Source organism: Schistocerca piceifrons, chromosome X (genome assembly GCF_021461385.2).
Source record: "Schistocerca piceifrons isolate TAMUIC-IGC-003096 chromosome X, iqSchPice1.1, whole genome shotgun sequence".
In the NCBI taxonomy this organism is placed as follows: Eukaryota; Metazoa; Arthropoda; class Insecta; order Orthoptera; family Acrididae; genus Schistocerca; species Schistocerca piceifrons.
This window is the reverse complement of record NC_060149.1, coordinates 80,906,424-80,923,040: the sequence shown is the minus strand read 5'-3', so window position 1 is coordinate 80,923,040 and position 16,617 is coordinate 80,906,424. Positions and strand designations below refer to the sequence as shown.

At 39.7% G+C, this 16,617-nt stretch overlaps 1 protein-coding gene across 1 annotated transcript in view; it reads right to left on the bottom strand.

The window, feature by feature from the left end:
* Nucleotides 1-16,617, bottom strand: part of LOC124722185 (dynein axonemal heavy chain 7-like) — a 913,348-nt gene that overhangs the window by 290,844 nt on the left and 605,887 nt on the right. Inside the window, exon 24 of the mRNA XM_047247384.1 lies at nt 6,494-6,673. Coding sequence (XP_047103340.1) covers nt 6,494-6,673 — 180 coding nt within the window. The remainder of the gene's footprint in view (nt 1-6,493; nt 6,674-16,617) is intronic.

The window sequence follows — 16,617 nt, the reverse complement described above, 5'->3', positions numbered from 1 at the left end:
GTTTGCATTGACGGCACTTTGAACAGTGGACGTTACATTTCAGATGTGTTACGGCCCGTGGCTCTACCCTTCATTCGATCCCTGAGGAACCCTACATTTCAGCAGGATAATGCACTACTACATGTTGCAGGTCCTGTAATGGCCTTTCTGAATACAGAAAATGTTCAACTTCGGCCCTGGCCAGCATATTCTCCAGATCTCTCACCAATTGAAAATGTCTGGTCAATGGTGGCCGAGCAACTGGCTCATCACAATATGCCAGTCACTACTCTTGATGACCTGTGGTATTGTGTTGAAGCTGCATGGGCAGCTGTATCTGTACACACCATCCAAGCTCTGTTTGACTCAATGCCCAGGCATATCAAGGCCATTATTATGGCCAGACGTGGTTGTTCTGGCTACTGATTTCTCAGGATCTATGCACCAAAATTGCGTGAAAATGTAATCACATGTCAGTTCTAGTATAATACATTTGTCCAATGAATACCTGTTTATCATGTGTATTTCTTCTTGGTGTAGCAATTTTAATGTCCAGTAGCGTAGCATTACAAAATAAAACTACAAGAAAGTGCATGACAGAAAAAAATCACATCATCCTCCAGTTGTATCTGCATAATGTCCATGAATCAGTGGGAAAAGTTCTTTGCAAGGGGGTATCAAGCTGATCTGTCACAGCAGCAAGGTGCTGTGGAAAGATATGCACATATGGAGTCTACAAAGTAAACTGCATATTTAGAATATTATATGAAGAGTGCAGTTGCACTTGGTGGGGTGAGTGCTGGTGATGAATGGGATAGGTGGCCCAGTGGAAATACTACTGATGGTAAACTTCAGTACATGCTTTGCTGTGGCTCAGTAGGCAAACCGTGTCGTCTATTGACCAGGGCTAATGCTGACATACAGGTGATGGCTTCCACCGTGGTAAGAGGATGCTGCTAGGCACCCTGTGTCACTGACAGCAGGTCCACAGATGACAAGTGGTCTCCATAGGCCATGGCTGTGGTGTCAATGATGTGCTACTTCTCCATCAGTGATGGGATCTGAAGTGGTCCCATGGCCGGGCAAATGTACACCACAATGGAGCATGGAGACTGCTGTGTGCAGGATCTGACCTGCTGATCTCTGACAGGCGTTGGCCAGTGGCTGGTACTGAGGAACTAAATCCTGTGGAGAACTCAGTCTTGATGGCAGCAGTTGAAGATGGTAGGTGGACACTAAGTCTCATGAGGAACTCAGTGCTGGTGGTTACAGGTACAGCCTGATCTTGAACCTATAGTTGCCACTGGTGATGCCCACTTTTCTTACTGTCCATCATGGCCCTGACATGCAGAACACAAATGCTATGTATGATTACGACAACACAATAAATCGGTGATAGCGGAACATCACCGTGACTTTGGACAACCTATCAGGTTCCAGGAAGCCTGAGTATTGGTGAAAGAATTGTGGATGCGAAAACACAAAATACGGGAGGCGATCGAAGTTATTAAGCAGCCTGACAACATCAACAGAGAAAATAGCTACAAACTCCCAGCATCCTGGCTGCCGGCCATCCCAGTCCAATGGGCTGTGAGTGGTCATGGGGCAGAAGCTACATGGGACATGGACGTATCTGCACAAACAGCTGTAGAGCGACTATCAGTCCACTTCCACACACACCAGGAGGAAAACTTGCTGACCAGAAGCCGAACACTGATTGGTGGACAGCTACCAATCGTTGACGACATGGACATCCATGAATCGCTTCTTTCCTTACATCTTCCCTTACGCCTTGACTAGCCAATCGTATTAGAGGGCGAATTAAAAGTTTTACAACAGTGACGACAGACATCGATAGTCTGTAATAAATAGAAGCACCCATCTGCATGCAAAACCAGTTGTGCCCTGAGGAAGGCCATTGCAATTCAGCCGAAACATCGGTTTTTGTTTATTATTGTTGTTAGCTTTTAGCAATGATGTGGCATAATACCCAGAATAATTTTGATCACAACTGTTACAGGTTTGACACAAGGGACAGAAATCCCACACAAACTTCACTGTGTACAAGGCACAAGTTCTAACAACTTACATCTATAGTTATCCTGATGCTATAATGAGTTGACTGGTTCCTAACTTTTACAAAAGTAACTTTATTATTATCATGCTCCCTAATCTTTGACCCAATGATTGTCACCACAAAAGAACAATATTTCTCCCATTCACCCCAGATGATGATATTGTAGGCTGTGGTTCAGATGTTACACTGTGAGGGAGAGGGGAGTGGGGTTTGCTGACGCTCTGCTGTTGTCTGCAACAATGTCAGCCCCCCTGACACAACTTCGAAGAGTGCAGGTGCGCTAGGTGGGATGAATGGTGGTGGTGATGGGCCAGAGGGCCAGTGGAAACACTACTAATAGTAAGGAATGCTTTATTCAACTTCTGTACATGCTTTGTTATGGCTCAGTGAGTCAAAACATGCCTCTTCCTCTTGACCATTACCTGTGCTGACATACAGGTGCCGACTTCTGCCATTGTGAGAGGATGCTGCAAAGGCAGCCTGTGTTGCTGACTGCTGGCCCGTGGTGGCCAGCAATCTCTGTAGGTCATAACTGTGACATCAGTGGCATGTTGCTTCTCCATCAATGAGAGCAAATTGAGCAGACCCTCACCCTACACACATTCACAGTGACAGCACATTGAGACTACTGTTCATGGGATTCAGCTTGCTGCCCTCTGGCAGGAGCTGGCCCAGTGGCTGGTGTTGAGGTACTAACTATTGTGGGTTACTCAGTGCTGGTGGCAGTAGGCGCAGATGCCAGATTGGCAGTGCTGTGACGCTAAGTTCTGTTAGGAACTTTGTGCTGGTGGTGAGAGGCACAGCCTGGTCCTGGACCCGCGGCTCCTGCTGATGATGGACACTCATCTTGCTGGCTGGTGTGGTCCTGGCATCATGGTTGTGCTATTAGACTCTAGCAAAAGGAACTGCCTCTTTCTCAAAATTCAGACATATTTATGTTGTTCCAAGGCACATTTGTTTCATTAAAACCTGATATCCAGTCTCCTTGTCCACAACAAGAGACTTGACCTTATGTGGTGACATTGTACCACCTGCTACAACTTTTACTGCTGTGTGGTGCAATTTTCCACTGAGTGCAGCTAGCCTCATCTCACAGTCCCATTATGTCCATTTTCTACTGATGTGCATGTAGCAACACTGTGGCTACTAGCCTGAAGCTGCTACTGCAATACTTCATGGTTGCTCTCTCACTATTTCTTATTGTTGTTGCTAAAAGACTGGGTAGCAACATTATATATAGGTTGGAGATGTGGTAAATCATATTAGCACATACCTAATGGAAGAAAAAAGCATATATTGCTCTGACAACACAACAACAGTGGCATAATATTCCAAAACAGCATAACTGCACAAAGATCATGAACTAGTTAGGCAGATGCCTTCCTTCCCTCCGTTATGAGAAAGATATGAGAGCTATTTGAAATTGTGAAGCAGCTTGCCCACACAAATGCTGATGATGAGCACAGATTGACACCATCTCAGCAGCCAGAAATAGCCAGGTTACAGACTGACAGCATTCACAAGGCTGCTCCATTAGACAAGATAATACAAATAGCAACTAAAGGCAGATAACATACTGAATGGTCTTTACTACCATAGGGCACCTTGGGAGCAAAATACTATGTCAGTGTATTGACTTTCTCTTCATTCGCACGAAACAGTCAATATGTATTAAAATAAAAACTATTACTAATAAAAGTTATTAGTTTCTACCTTCCCACTCCTACCAGCCAATGAAAAAATATCAATGTTTTCTGACTAACTGACTCTATGAGCAAGATGAAATTACATTACATAAGACCTGAAAGAGGCATTGAAATGGTACTACATTCATCATTCTGATGAAGCCCACTTACAATAATGGCCAAAACATTGATTTTATAAAGAACATGTTGATGAACTCACACATCCAGAAATTTCTTACTGAAGGATGGTAATACATTACTATTCTCAACTGTAGGAAGCACATACAATGCAGACCCTCTTGGATCAGAAGAGAATGACTTAGTACATAAAATTATTTTAATGTGAAACTTTGGAGAAATAATCTGCACTTACCAAGGCATATGACTTAATTGTGTTAATTGCTTTTAATCCTCCCCACTAGACATGAAAAGAGAAATTTCCAATAATGTGTATGTACTTTGCATTGATTTTATGTATGTATTAGTCTCTGTTGGGCATATTTTGTCTATTATCTGAACTTGTACTGCTTGTTTCCTCCTACACTGCCTGACAAAAATATATATAGCACCCAGAAGGGGAGGAAGAAAGAATATGAAACATCATGGGGTGCAAGCATACATGATTTTGTTTCAGTAATAACATTATTGAGTCAAACAAACAACTTTATAGTATGAGTCCACTTATCAGTATGATGTTGAACACCCTCTGGCCAGGATGGATGCACTGATTCAGTTTGGAAGGGTGTCATAAACCTATTAAATCCTCTCCTGAGGAAAACTGGCCCAAAACTGTTGTAATTGGTCCTTGATATTCTGGCTAGCGGCACTGGAAAGGACTTGACATCCAAGCTGGTCCTACATGTGCTCAATTAGGAGCAAGGTTGCGCCATCAATTGAATGAGATTACCAAACAGCCAGGTGCATGTTTGCATAAGTGTTTTCACTGCAGTTCAGTTATTGTAATGGTGGAAGCTGCAAAATTAACAGACCAATGGGAAAAGTTTTCATGTTTTCATGAGGCAGTTTCACATAAATCAGTAGGTATTTTACAGTGCAAATTGTAAAAAAAAAAAAAAAAAAAAAAAAAAAAAAAATAGTAAGCTTACAATTGAGAGTAAATTTTGACATGTTTTGAAATTTGACAAGCAGTTTCCTCACACCACAACTATTTTGAAAGAAGACAAAACCTTGGTGGCTGATGGGTGTGTGAAATTGGGTGCTAAGGGCTTGAGCCAATTTAGCAGTAGAGAGGTTGAAAACTTTGTCAATTTAAGACAAACAATGATTCAAATAGGAAAAAATACAGGTTAGGGGTTATTAAAAATGTTATGCTGTCCCACGCAACAGTAGCTAGGAAAGTTGAAACCTTAGCTGATAATGTATCCAGTGAAGTGCTTCCTGAAATAGTGCATGCAATTCACTCTGTTATCTGTGCAAAAGCAACTGATTTATAGACAGACAATGTGTTTCATTATGTGTCTGTCACAACACACTACACAAATTCAAACTGGTGTTTCAATAAATACATATTAATGTGCTTGGCATTTCCCAAACACCCAAAGAGTGGAACAATCATTTTGAAGTGAGATGGAAGATCAACTGGAAACTATAGGCGTTTCTCATGAGGACATTGTCAAAAAAGTTTTTGTCATAGACCAGGGTGGTAATATTGGTAAGGCTCTTAACATTTATACAAACATTCCTTATGCACAGCTCATACTGCAAACATGATATTGATGCATATTCTGAATGAACAGCTTTTGAAATAAAATTTGCCAGATATATTAACCATTGTTAATTCAGTTAAGCTATGGTTTACTACTTCAAGAGAAGAGGTTTCTCTGCCGGACTAAATTAATCTTTAAAGCAGTGTGATTTCACATTGAAATAGTTATTTTGCCATGCTTCAACCAGTACATTCTCAGATGGAGTCAGTGAGGGCTGTTTTAGATACCAAACATATCCCTAATTAAAGGCTAGGCTATGATCACCATACAACTGGAGAGTTTACAGTATTTCTTAAACCATTTATCGAATCCACAGTTACGTAATCTAGAGTATGGGTAATCAACCTTTTTTACCCACTGTCCACTTTTTTTGATCCCTTATAGTAGTAAAATTTTCTAACCACCTATCAGTTCCCAAGTAACGATATTTTATAAAGTAGGGAAGTTACTTTACTTTAATTTATAAAGCAGAGACACAGCAAGTTAAAACACACAATAATTAGATGTATAATGGAATGATGACAGTGAAAATTTGTGTCGGACTGGGACTCAAACCCAGATTTCCTGTTTATCGTGAGTGATAACCTTAGCATTAAGCCATCCAATCATGACTCATAGCCAGACCCAAACTTTTATATATAATCAACCATGTGTCTACAAACAGTAGTTGTACATCCATTGTGTGTACTCCTCAAGAGGGGAGACATTTTACTTGAAAGTCACTCATCCAGAGTCGGCGGATAAATACAAAATTGCAGTGCCTGTATTATTCAAAATTATGATGCAATATCCCTTCATATATGCATGTGTGTGTGTGTGTGTGTGTGTGTGTGTGTGTGTGTGGGTGTGTGTGTGTGTGTGTGTGTGTGTGTGTGTGTGTGTGTGTGTGTGTGTGTGTGTGTAAGGGATGTGCTGAAGAAGTGGAGATGGTGAATGCATGTGAGGAATATTCCTTGAATTGCATTACAAAGAACATAGAATTCAGAGCTACATGCTTTAATGACTGAAACACAAATATTTGTTACCTTTTTGTAGTATCAACAATTACTCCATTTTCTGTTGAGAAGTCATCCCTTGGTAGTCCACAGATATTCCAAGTTTGCACCTTGACTTCAGAACTCAGAACATTCATTATACTGAAATCATCTGAACATGGTACTTTCAGCGTCTTTATGAAGCAGTGCCAGTCTTTTATGCATTTACTCCTAGAATAATAGACTTAAGTAAAACACTTGTACTTACAGTGTCACGTGCACTCAACTGATTTCTGATATTCCTTTTGCCTCTGAAACTTACAATTGTGTTAATTACAATCTGTCAATAATACTGTTGAATAAGGTTATACAGGTAACAGTGAATGAGACAAAATTCTCTTTACATCATAACTTAGTATTTGTTGTAATGAAAATTAGGAAATTACACCAATGGATATAGGTATGTCAGCTGATAATGTTTAAAATGTAAATACTTACTACTGGGTAAGTATTTATTTTCAAGAAGCAGAACTGGAAATGTGTTATGATAAAAAGTTGTTTTTGTGCTTTTGAATTTCTGTTCACCCCATGTGGAGTTTGCTGGTCTCCCATCGGGCGCATCCCCAGGTGGCAGATAGGGGAATGCTCACCAGATATGGTGGGTACCAGGGAAATAAAATACCCGGGGTGGACCAAAACTAGCAACTGCTGCCTTGTAGTATGATATTGGTTTATCAAAGGCTAAAGGAAGAAAACCTTGATTAAAAATTACCTGGTCCTCTGGGATTGGGGTTGTGCAGTGGGCCAGCTCCTCACTCACATAAAAATGCTAAAAAACCTAATAATATGCCTCGGAAAAATTGGAACTTTGGACGATGAACTGGTGATGAGAAACGTAAAATGATGTTTGGATGCTGGAATGTGCAAGGTATTTCCACTAAAATAAATTTACTACATACAGAACTTGACATGTTCAACATGGATGTTGTCGTACTCTCTGAAACAAAGAAGAAAGGCCAAGGAGAACAAGAACTGGATAATTATGTACATATCTGGAGTGGGGTATCAAAAGCAGTAAGAGCCAAAGCAGGAGTCTCCATTATGATAAAGAAATCATGGAAAGAAAGAATCACAAATTGGACATTCATCAATCAACATATTATAACTGTTGAAATGATGTTATTTGCTAGGGAAGTTGTGATTATTGGCGTATATGCACCCACAAACGACACAAAAGATAAGGAGAAAGATACATTCTGGGCCACCCTCAGGGAGACTATTAAAAAAATCCCAAGAAGAAAGGAACTGATTATCATGGGAGATCTGAATGGAAGGGTAGGAATTAGAGAATCCTGTAGAATAGTAGGAAAACATGGAGAGGACGAATATAATGACATTGGGGAACGATTGATTGCAATTTTTGAACAATTTGATCTAAAAATTACCAACACATTTTTCAAACATAAGGACATTCATAAATATACTTGGCAACAGAACACTAAAGAACTTCGTTCTATAATAGATTATATTACCATTAGGCAAAAAAGTAGTTTTAAGGCAGTAGATGTCAGATCTTATAGAGGAGCCCAGTGTGGACCAGACCACTATTTAGTAAAAATGAAGTCTTTCTGGTCATGGAAGAATGCAAGGAATGATACAAGTAACATAAATAAAATGAACCAGACTGAGAAAGATGAAAATTTACCTTTTAATATTGACAGCCTACAAGACGAAAGTAGCAGAGCACTCTTTGCGGCCAGGATGGAAAGGAAACTGGTTGAATCATTTGAAGGAAGAACAGAGGAAATATATGACTATATAAAAGCTAATGTGAAAATCATAGCAACAGAGGTGTTGGGTAAAAAAGATAGCAACCACAACCGTGCAGCAGAGTGATGGTCAGAGGAACTAGAGGTCCTCGTTAGAGCAAAACGAAATGCGTTCCTTCAGTGGTTGAATGATAAATCAGAAGAAACAAGATCAATATACAAGGAAAAGAAGAATGAAGTGATGAAAAAAATAAGGATAGCAAAAAATGAAGCATGGGAAAGAACATGTGCCAATGTGAATAGCAAATTAGGATTTGGGAGAGCAAAAGAAGCATGGTCAGTATTAAAAGGGCTTCGACAGGATACAAAAAGCAAAACTAATCTCCAACTGATAACACAGAAGGAATAGGAAGAGTATTTCCAAAAATTATTAAATTAGGACAGAGAAGAATATCTAGAAGAAGGAACAGTGGAAGAAAAAGGACATGAAGATGATGAGATCCAAATTTTAGAAAGTGAAGTACTTCAGGCGTTGAGAACAGGAAAGTATGGTAAATATCAATCTGGAGCGTCTAAAATATGCTGGTGACAAAATTATGAAAGGAGATAACACAGCTTTTCAACAAAATGATACATGGAGATTCAATACCCAATGAGATGAAGCTAGGTTACATTAATACAATAATTAAGAAAGGGGATCAGAAAATTTGTTCAAACTATCGAGGAATTTGTGTTACAAACACATTAATGAGAATTTTTGCGAAAGTAATTAAAAACAAACTGGAAAAAAATTTTATAACCCAAGAAGAACAATGTGGATTCATGGCTGGGAGATCATGTGTAGACCATATTTTCACATTACGACAGATTTTGGAGAAACATAGGGAAAAATCAAAAAATAGAGGATTAATTTTCATAGATCTAGAAAAAGTGTATGATACTGTTCCAAGAAAATTACTTTGGAGAGCACTACATATGGAAAACATAAACATTTCCTTGATTAAAATAATACAACAGATGTATAAAGATAACATTTGCCAAGTGAAAGTTGGTAATAAACTTTCACAGAAATTTAGAACAAGCAAAGGCCTTTTACAGGGCTGTCCCATGTCACCATCATTATTTAAAGTCTATACAGATATTAGCCTTAGAACATGGCCTCGTAAATGTAATAGTATGGGATTAGAAATAAGAGATGGAGTTTACCTACATCATTTATTATTTGCTGATGATCAAGTAGGCGTAGCACAAGACGGGGAAGATGCTAACTATATGTGCAATCAACTAGCAGCAGCATACAAAACTTGGGGTTTGAAGATTAATTACCAAAAAAAAGAATACTTGACTAATGATTCAGATGAGCTATACATTGAAGGAAAGAAAATCAAAAAGATAAACACTTTCTGTTATTTGGGATCCATTTTATAAATCGAGGGAAAATCAGAGTCAGAAATCAATAAAAGAATTAGTAGCGGACGGAGGGTCATTGGGATGCTTAACTTAGTCTTATGGAGCAGGAATGTAATGAGCAGAACTAAAAAATTAATATACAAATCCATATTAGAGAGTGTGGTTCTGTATGGAATGGAGACCTGGACAATTAACATGAAGCACATTGAAAAATTACAAGCTCTAGAGATGGACTTCTGGAGAAGATCGGCAAGAATCTCCAAGAAAGAAAAGATAAGGAACACCAAAATAATAAGGAGAATGGAAATAAAAGAAAGAATATATGACGTAATGGATAGGAAGAAATTACAGTGGTACGGGCATGTACGACGAGTGGAGAAAACCAGAATACCAAAATTGATACTGGAGTGGGAACTGGAGGGGAGAAGAAGAAGAGGACGACCTATGACCACCTGGCTCCAAAATGTACAGCACACAATGAGGAGAATGGGCGCAGAGGAAGAGGACACACAAGAATGAAACACCTGGAGGAATATTTTGAAAATATAGTTTAAGAACGTTTATTGTTTGTAATTTCCAAGTTAATTAATATGTTGGAAATAAGCCTCTGTAATGAGGAAAAGCTCAAAATAATAATAATAATAATTTCTGTTTACTCTCTGTACATCTAGCATAGTAATTATTGGATCTTTATAAAACCATAGTATTGGAGAAACAAGTTTAGTGGTTCCCTGGTCCCAGAGCATTATCTGTTACTGCCAATTTAACTGTATTTTCCAGACAACAATTGCCTTGGATGACTGAAGCTACATTTTAATGCTTATTTTTGTAGTTCCTAGAGCACTTCAGCACACTTGGCATGCAGAAGTGATATTATCATGTCAGGATTGATTCTATATGAATAACTGTACCTCACAACCATGACATAATCCAGGACAGAAAGAAGGTCAACATAGGTCACAATTTCATCTGTATTTTATTGCAGATCTAGATCAACACCACATGATGAAATTTTAAAAACAGTGTCATGTCTGCCAAGTTAAGGTTAAATGCAATTAAATGTTTATAATATGCTTGTTAGCAAATTTTTATAAAAACATAACTTGCATACATTGATGTTAAAACTACATTACAAACTGTACAATCTAGAAATACTGGAAAGATGCCTTAGATTTTTAATTATACAGTTTGTATACATACGGCTGAGTCTGCTAGTTTAAATTCATACACTGCTCCCAGTAATGATTGCATAATCTACAGACACCTGAAAAAAGGTCCCTTCTCCTTCCTAGAAATCCAGGCCAATCTTTATAATATAGTCCTTTACCTGTATTTCTATCTTGAGCTGTGGGAAACCCCAAAAATCCTCTTCCTCAAACCTAATAAATCTGCCACTAACACCTACTACTATCATCTCATCAGCCTCACCTACGCATATCTGACATATCCACAAATACCTACAGCAAAACCTACCTAATCTAGTACATCAATGTGGATTCCACCCCAGTTTCTCCTCCAATGACCAATTCGTGTGCCTTACTCATCTTCTATACCACCAAATCAACAACCACAAATCCATCATTTTTGTCTCCCTTGATCTCAAAGAAGCCTATGACCGTGTACAACATTCTGGCCTCCTCTTTAAACTCCAGACCAATACATGTCTCACAAATTATGTCTGCCTCATCTCATCCTTTCCCTTTAACACCTACCTTATATCATCATCACAACACCAACTTCCATATCTTCCATTTCACTGCAAATGTGCCCCTAGGTCTTTTCCATTCTCCTTTCCTGTATGTCCTCTACACCACTAAAATGCCAAAGAGCCCTTCTTCTGATCACCTCCTCCAGCATGCCAGTGAAACCACCTTCATTGCTCTCTACCCTGTTGTTGTTGTTGTTGTGGTCTTCAGTCCTGAGACTGGTTTGATGCAGCTCTCCATGCTACTCTATCCTGTGCAAGCTTTTTCATCTCCCAGTACCTACTGCAACCTACATCCTTCTGAATCTGCTTAGTGTATTCATCTCTTGGCCTCCCTCTACGATTTTTACCCTCCACGCTGCCCTCCAAGACTAAATTGGTGATCCCTTGATGCCTCAGAACATGTCCTACCAACCGATCCCTTCTTCTGGTCAAGTTGTGCCACAAACTTCTCTTCTCCCCAATCCTATTCAATACTTCCTCATTAGTTATGTGATCTACCCATCTAATCTTCAGCATTCTTCTGTAGCACCACATTTCAAAAGCTTCTATTCTCTTCTTGTCCAAACTATTTATCGTCCATGTTTCACTTCCATACATGGCTACACTCCATACGAATACTTTCAGAAATGACTTCCTGACACTTAAATCAATACTGGATGTTAACAAATTTCTCTTCTTCAGAAACGCTTTCCTTGCCATTGCCAGCCTACATTTTATATCCTCTCTACTTCGACCATCATCAGTTATTTTGCTCCCCAAATAGCAAAACTCCTTTACTACTGTAAGTGCCTCATTTCCTTATCTAATTCCCTCGGCATCACCCGACTTAATTAGACTACATTCCATTATCTTTGTTTTGCTTTTGTTGATGTTCATCTTATATCCTCCTTTCAAGACACTGTCCATTCCATTCAACTGCTCTTCCAAGTCCTTTGCTGTCTCTGACAGAATTACAATGTCATCGGCAAACCTCAAAGTTTTTATTTCTTCTCCATGAATTTTAATACCTACTCCGAATTTTTCTTTTGTTTCCTTTACTGCTTGCTCAATATACAGATTGAACAACATCGGGGAGAGGCTACAACCCTGTCTTACTCCCTTCCCAACCACTGCTTCCCTTTCATGTCCCTCGACTCTTACAACTGCCATCTGGTTTCTGTACAAATTGTAAATAGCCTTTCGCTCCCTGTATTTTACCCCTGCCACCTTTAGAATTTGAAAGAGAGTATTCCAGTCAACATTGTCAAAAGCTTTCTCTAAGTCTACAAATGCTAGAAACGTAGGTTTGCCTTTCCTTAATCTTTCTTCTAAGATAAGTCATAAGGTCAGTATTGCCTCACGTGTTCCAGTGTTTCTACGGAATCCAAACTGATCTTCCCCGAGGTTGGCTTCTACTAGTGTTTCCATTCGTCTGTAAAGAATTCGTGTTAGTATTTTGCAGCTGTGACTTATTAAGCTGATAGTTCGGTAATTTTCACATCTGTCAACACCTGCTTTCTTTGGGATTGGAATTATTATATTCTTCTTGAAGTCTGAGGGTATTTCGCCTGTTTCATACATCTTGCTCACCAGATGGTAGAGTTTTGTCAGGACTGGCTCTCCCACGGCCGTCAGTAGTTCCAATGGAATATTGTCTACTCCGGGGGCCTTGTTTCGACTCAGGTCTTTCAGTGCTCTGTCAAACTCTTCACGCAGTATCATATCTCCCATTTCATCTTCATCTACATCCTCTTCCATTTCCATAATATTGTCCTCAAGTACATCGCCCTTGTATAGACCCTCTATATACTCCTTCCACCTTTCTGCTTTCCCTTCTTTGCTTAGAACTGGGTTTCCATCTGAGCTCTTGATATTCATACAAGTCGTTCTCTTATCTCCAAAGGTCTCTTTAATTTTCCTGTAGGCGGTATCTATCTTACCCCTAGTGAGATAGGCCTCTACATCCTTACATTTGTCCTCTAGCCATCCCTGCTTAGCCATTTTGCACTTCCTGTCGATCTCATTTTTGAGACGTTTGTATTCCTTTTTGCCTGTTTCACTTACTGCATTTTTATATTTTCTCCTTTCATCAATTAAATTCAATATTTCTTCTGTTACCAAAGGATTTCTACTAGCCCTCGTCTTTTTACCTACTTGATCCTCTGCTGCCTTCACTACTTCATCCCTCAAAGCTACCCATTCTTCTTCTACTGTATTTATTTCCCCCATTCCTGTCAATTGCTCCCTTATGCTCTCCCTGAATCTCTGTACAACCTCTGGTTCTTTTAGTTTATCCAGGTCCCATCTCCTTAAATTCCCACCTTTTTGCAGTTTCTTCAGTTTTAATCTACAGGTCATAACCAATAGATTGTGGTCAGAGTCCACATCTGCCCCTGGAAATGTCTTACAATTTAAAACCTGGTTCCTAAATCTCTGTCTTACCATTATATAATCTATCTGATACCTTTTAGTATCTCCAGGGTTCTTCCATGTATACAACCTTCTTTCATGATTCTTAAACCAAGTGTTAGTTATGATTATGTTGTGCTCTGTGCAAAATTCGACCAGGCGGCTTCCTCTTTCATTTCTGTCCCCCAATCCATATTCACCTACTATGTTTGCTTCTCTCCCTTTTCCTACACTCGAATTCCAGTCACCCATGACTATTAAATTTTCGTCTCCCTCCACAATCTGAATAATTTCTTTTATTTCATCATACATTTCTTCAATTTCTTCGTCATCTGCTGAGCTAGTTGGCATATAAACTTGTACTACTGTAGTAGGCGTGGGCTTCGTATCTATCTTGGCCACAATAATGCGTTCACTATGCTGTTTGTAGTAGCTTACCCGCATTCCTATTTTCCTATTCATTATTAAACCTACTCCTGCATTACCCCTATTTGATTTTGTGTTTATAACCCTGTAGTCACCTGACCAGAAGTCTTTTGCCTCCTGCCACCGAACTTCACTAATTCCCACTATATCTAACTTCAACCTATCCATTTCCCTTTTTAAATTTTCTAACCTACCTGCCCGATTAAGGGATCTGACATTCCACACTCCGATCCGTAGAACGCCAGTTTTCTTTCTCCTGATAACGACATCCTCTTGAGTAGTCCCCGCCCGGAGATCCAAATGGGGGACTATTTTACCTCCGGAATATTTTACCCAAGAGGACGCCATCATCATTTAATCATACAGTAAAGCTGCATGCCCTCGGCAAAAATTACGGCTGTAGTTTCCCCTTGCTTTCAGCCGTTCGCAGTACCAGCACAGCAAGGCCGTTTTGGTTATTGTTACAAGGCCAGATCAGTCAATCATCCAGACTGTTACCATTGCAACTACTGAAAAGGCTGCTGCCCCTCTTCAGGAACCACACGTTTGTCTGGCCTCTCAACAGATACCCCTCCATTGTGGTTGCACCTACGGTACGGCTATCTGTATCGCTGAGGCACGCAAGCCTCCCCACCAACAGCAAGGTCCATGGTTCATGGGGGTACCCTATCCTCCAGAAATCCGAATGATCCCACCAGCTCAATCTCAATCAGTTCACCTCCTGTTGCTTCTCAAAATAAACCCTACCAAAACCCAGGCAATAATTACAGGCCAAACCTCCCAGACTTCCACCACAATGACTTTTATCTTACCATTTGACTAACACTCTGAAATTCCTTTGACTAACTCTTGACTGCCAACTACCATGGAAGCCCAATCTACTAACCATTCAACAGAAAGTCCACAACAGGCTAAAATTACTAAAACTACTAACCAGACAAACATAGGAACTGCACCCCATCACAGTCCTCCACACCTACAAAGTCTTGATCTGACCCATCCTCTGCTATGCAAATGTGGCAAAGACTTCCCCTCCTCACTCCTTCCATCATACCCTACAGATCCTTCAATGCCATGCACTCTGCCTAACCTTTGGGATTCTCTTATCCTCCCTCACCCACATCCTCTACTAACCTATAAAATTCTCCTTGCTACTCTTCTATCTTGAACTCCTCCAAAAGTCCCACATTATCTATAGACTTGGCACTAACCATCCCTTAGTTCCTCCCCTGCTCACTGATCCTAGTACTCTGCCACACCTCTACCACAACATTCCCACAACACTACACCTCCATGTCATCTCCCAATGAAACTTCAGTTATCTTCCCTTACCTGACCACAAAATCCATGCTGATATATACCCATCCTACCAAATCTGAAAGATCCCTACTATCCTCCTCTTGTTAAGGCTCCCTTCCCCTCCATTCCTCTCCACGCATTTCCTAAGCCTTGGTCTGGAACTGCATCCCTCTTCCAAATATCAAACGACACAAACCACCTCCTATGCATTTCTTGATGCAATAATTTACCAACAGCCGTATGTATTGTAGAAATTTATTTTATGAACTTCTTATGTGCCACCAGTTTCGGCATTACATTGATGCTATCTTCAGGCCCCACATGTCATAGTCATAAAAACGCTATACATGGAAGGAGCCATATAACTGGATCTATGAATCAAATCATTATGCAACAACTCTTGGTGGCCAGGTAACCTTCATAGAGGTGAGAAGGACAGATTTTTGGATTTTTTTGAGGAGATGGAGGTTGGCATCATAGATCTCCTTAAGCCTGGCCACCAAGAGCTGTTGCATAACTATCTGATTCACAGATCCAGTTATATGGCTCCTTCCGTGTATAGCGTTTTTACGACTATGACATGTCGTGCCTTAAGATGGCATCAATGTAATGCCGAAACTGGTAGCACATAAGAAGTTCATAAAATAAATTTCTTCAATGCGTATGGCTGTTGGTAAATTATTGCATCAAGAAATACATGCCAGCCGTTGTCCCATAATAGATCAACAAAGAAAGACCTCCTACACACTACCCTTGAATGCTATGTTCCCATGACACCATTATCCCTGGCAGTCTACATCCACTCAGCACTTCACTCATCTAAGTAACTATTTTAATCAGTCAACACATTGGCCTGTTACATTTTAACTTATGCAACTGTCTGTTTCTATATATTCATGTACTACATTCATTTTTCATTCATGTGTGACTATATTTTAAGTAATCAACAAATCACTCTTTTATATTTTAACTTATACAACTGATAATCTGTCATTATACAGTGGAAAATATTCATATTCGTCAATGGTTATAACCGGTTTTTGTAATATGTTTTTAAAATTTTTAGTCTCACACGACTGAAGACAGGCAGTTATTGATCAACCAAGTGCAACAGGCATGGGAACTCCATCCCACAAACTGACATCTGGCGTCTGTACAACACAATGGATGAATGT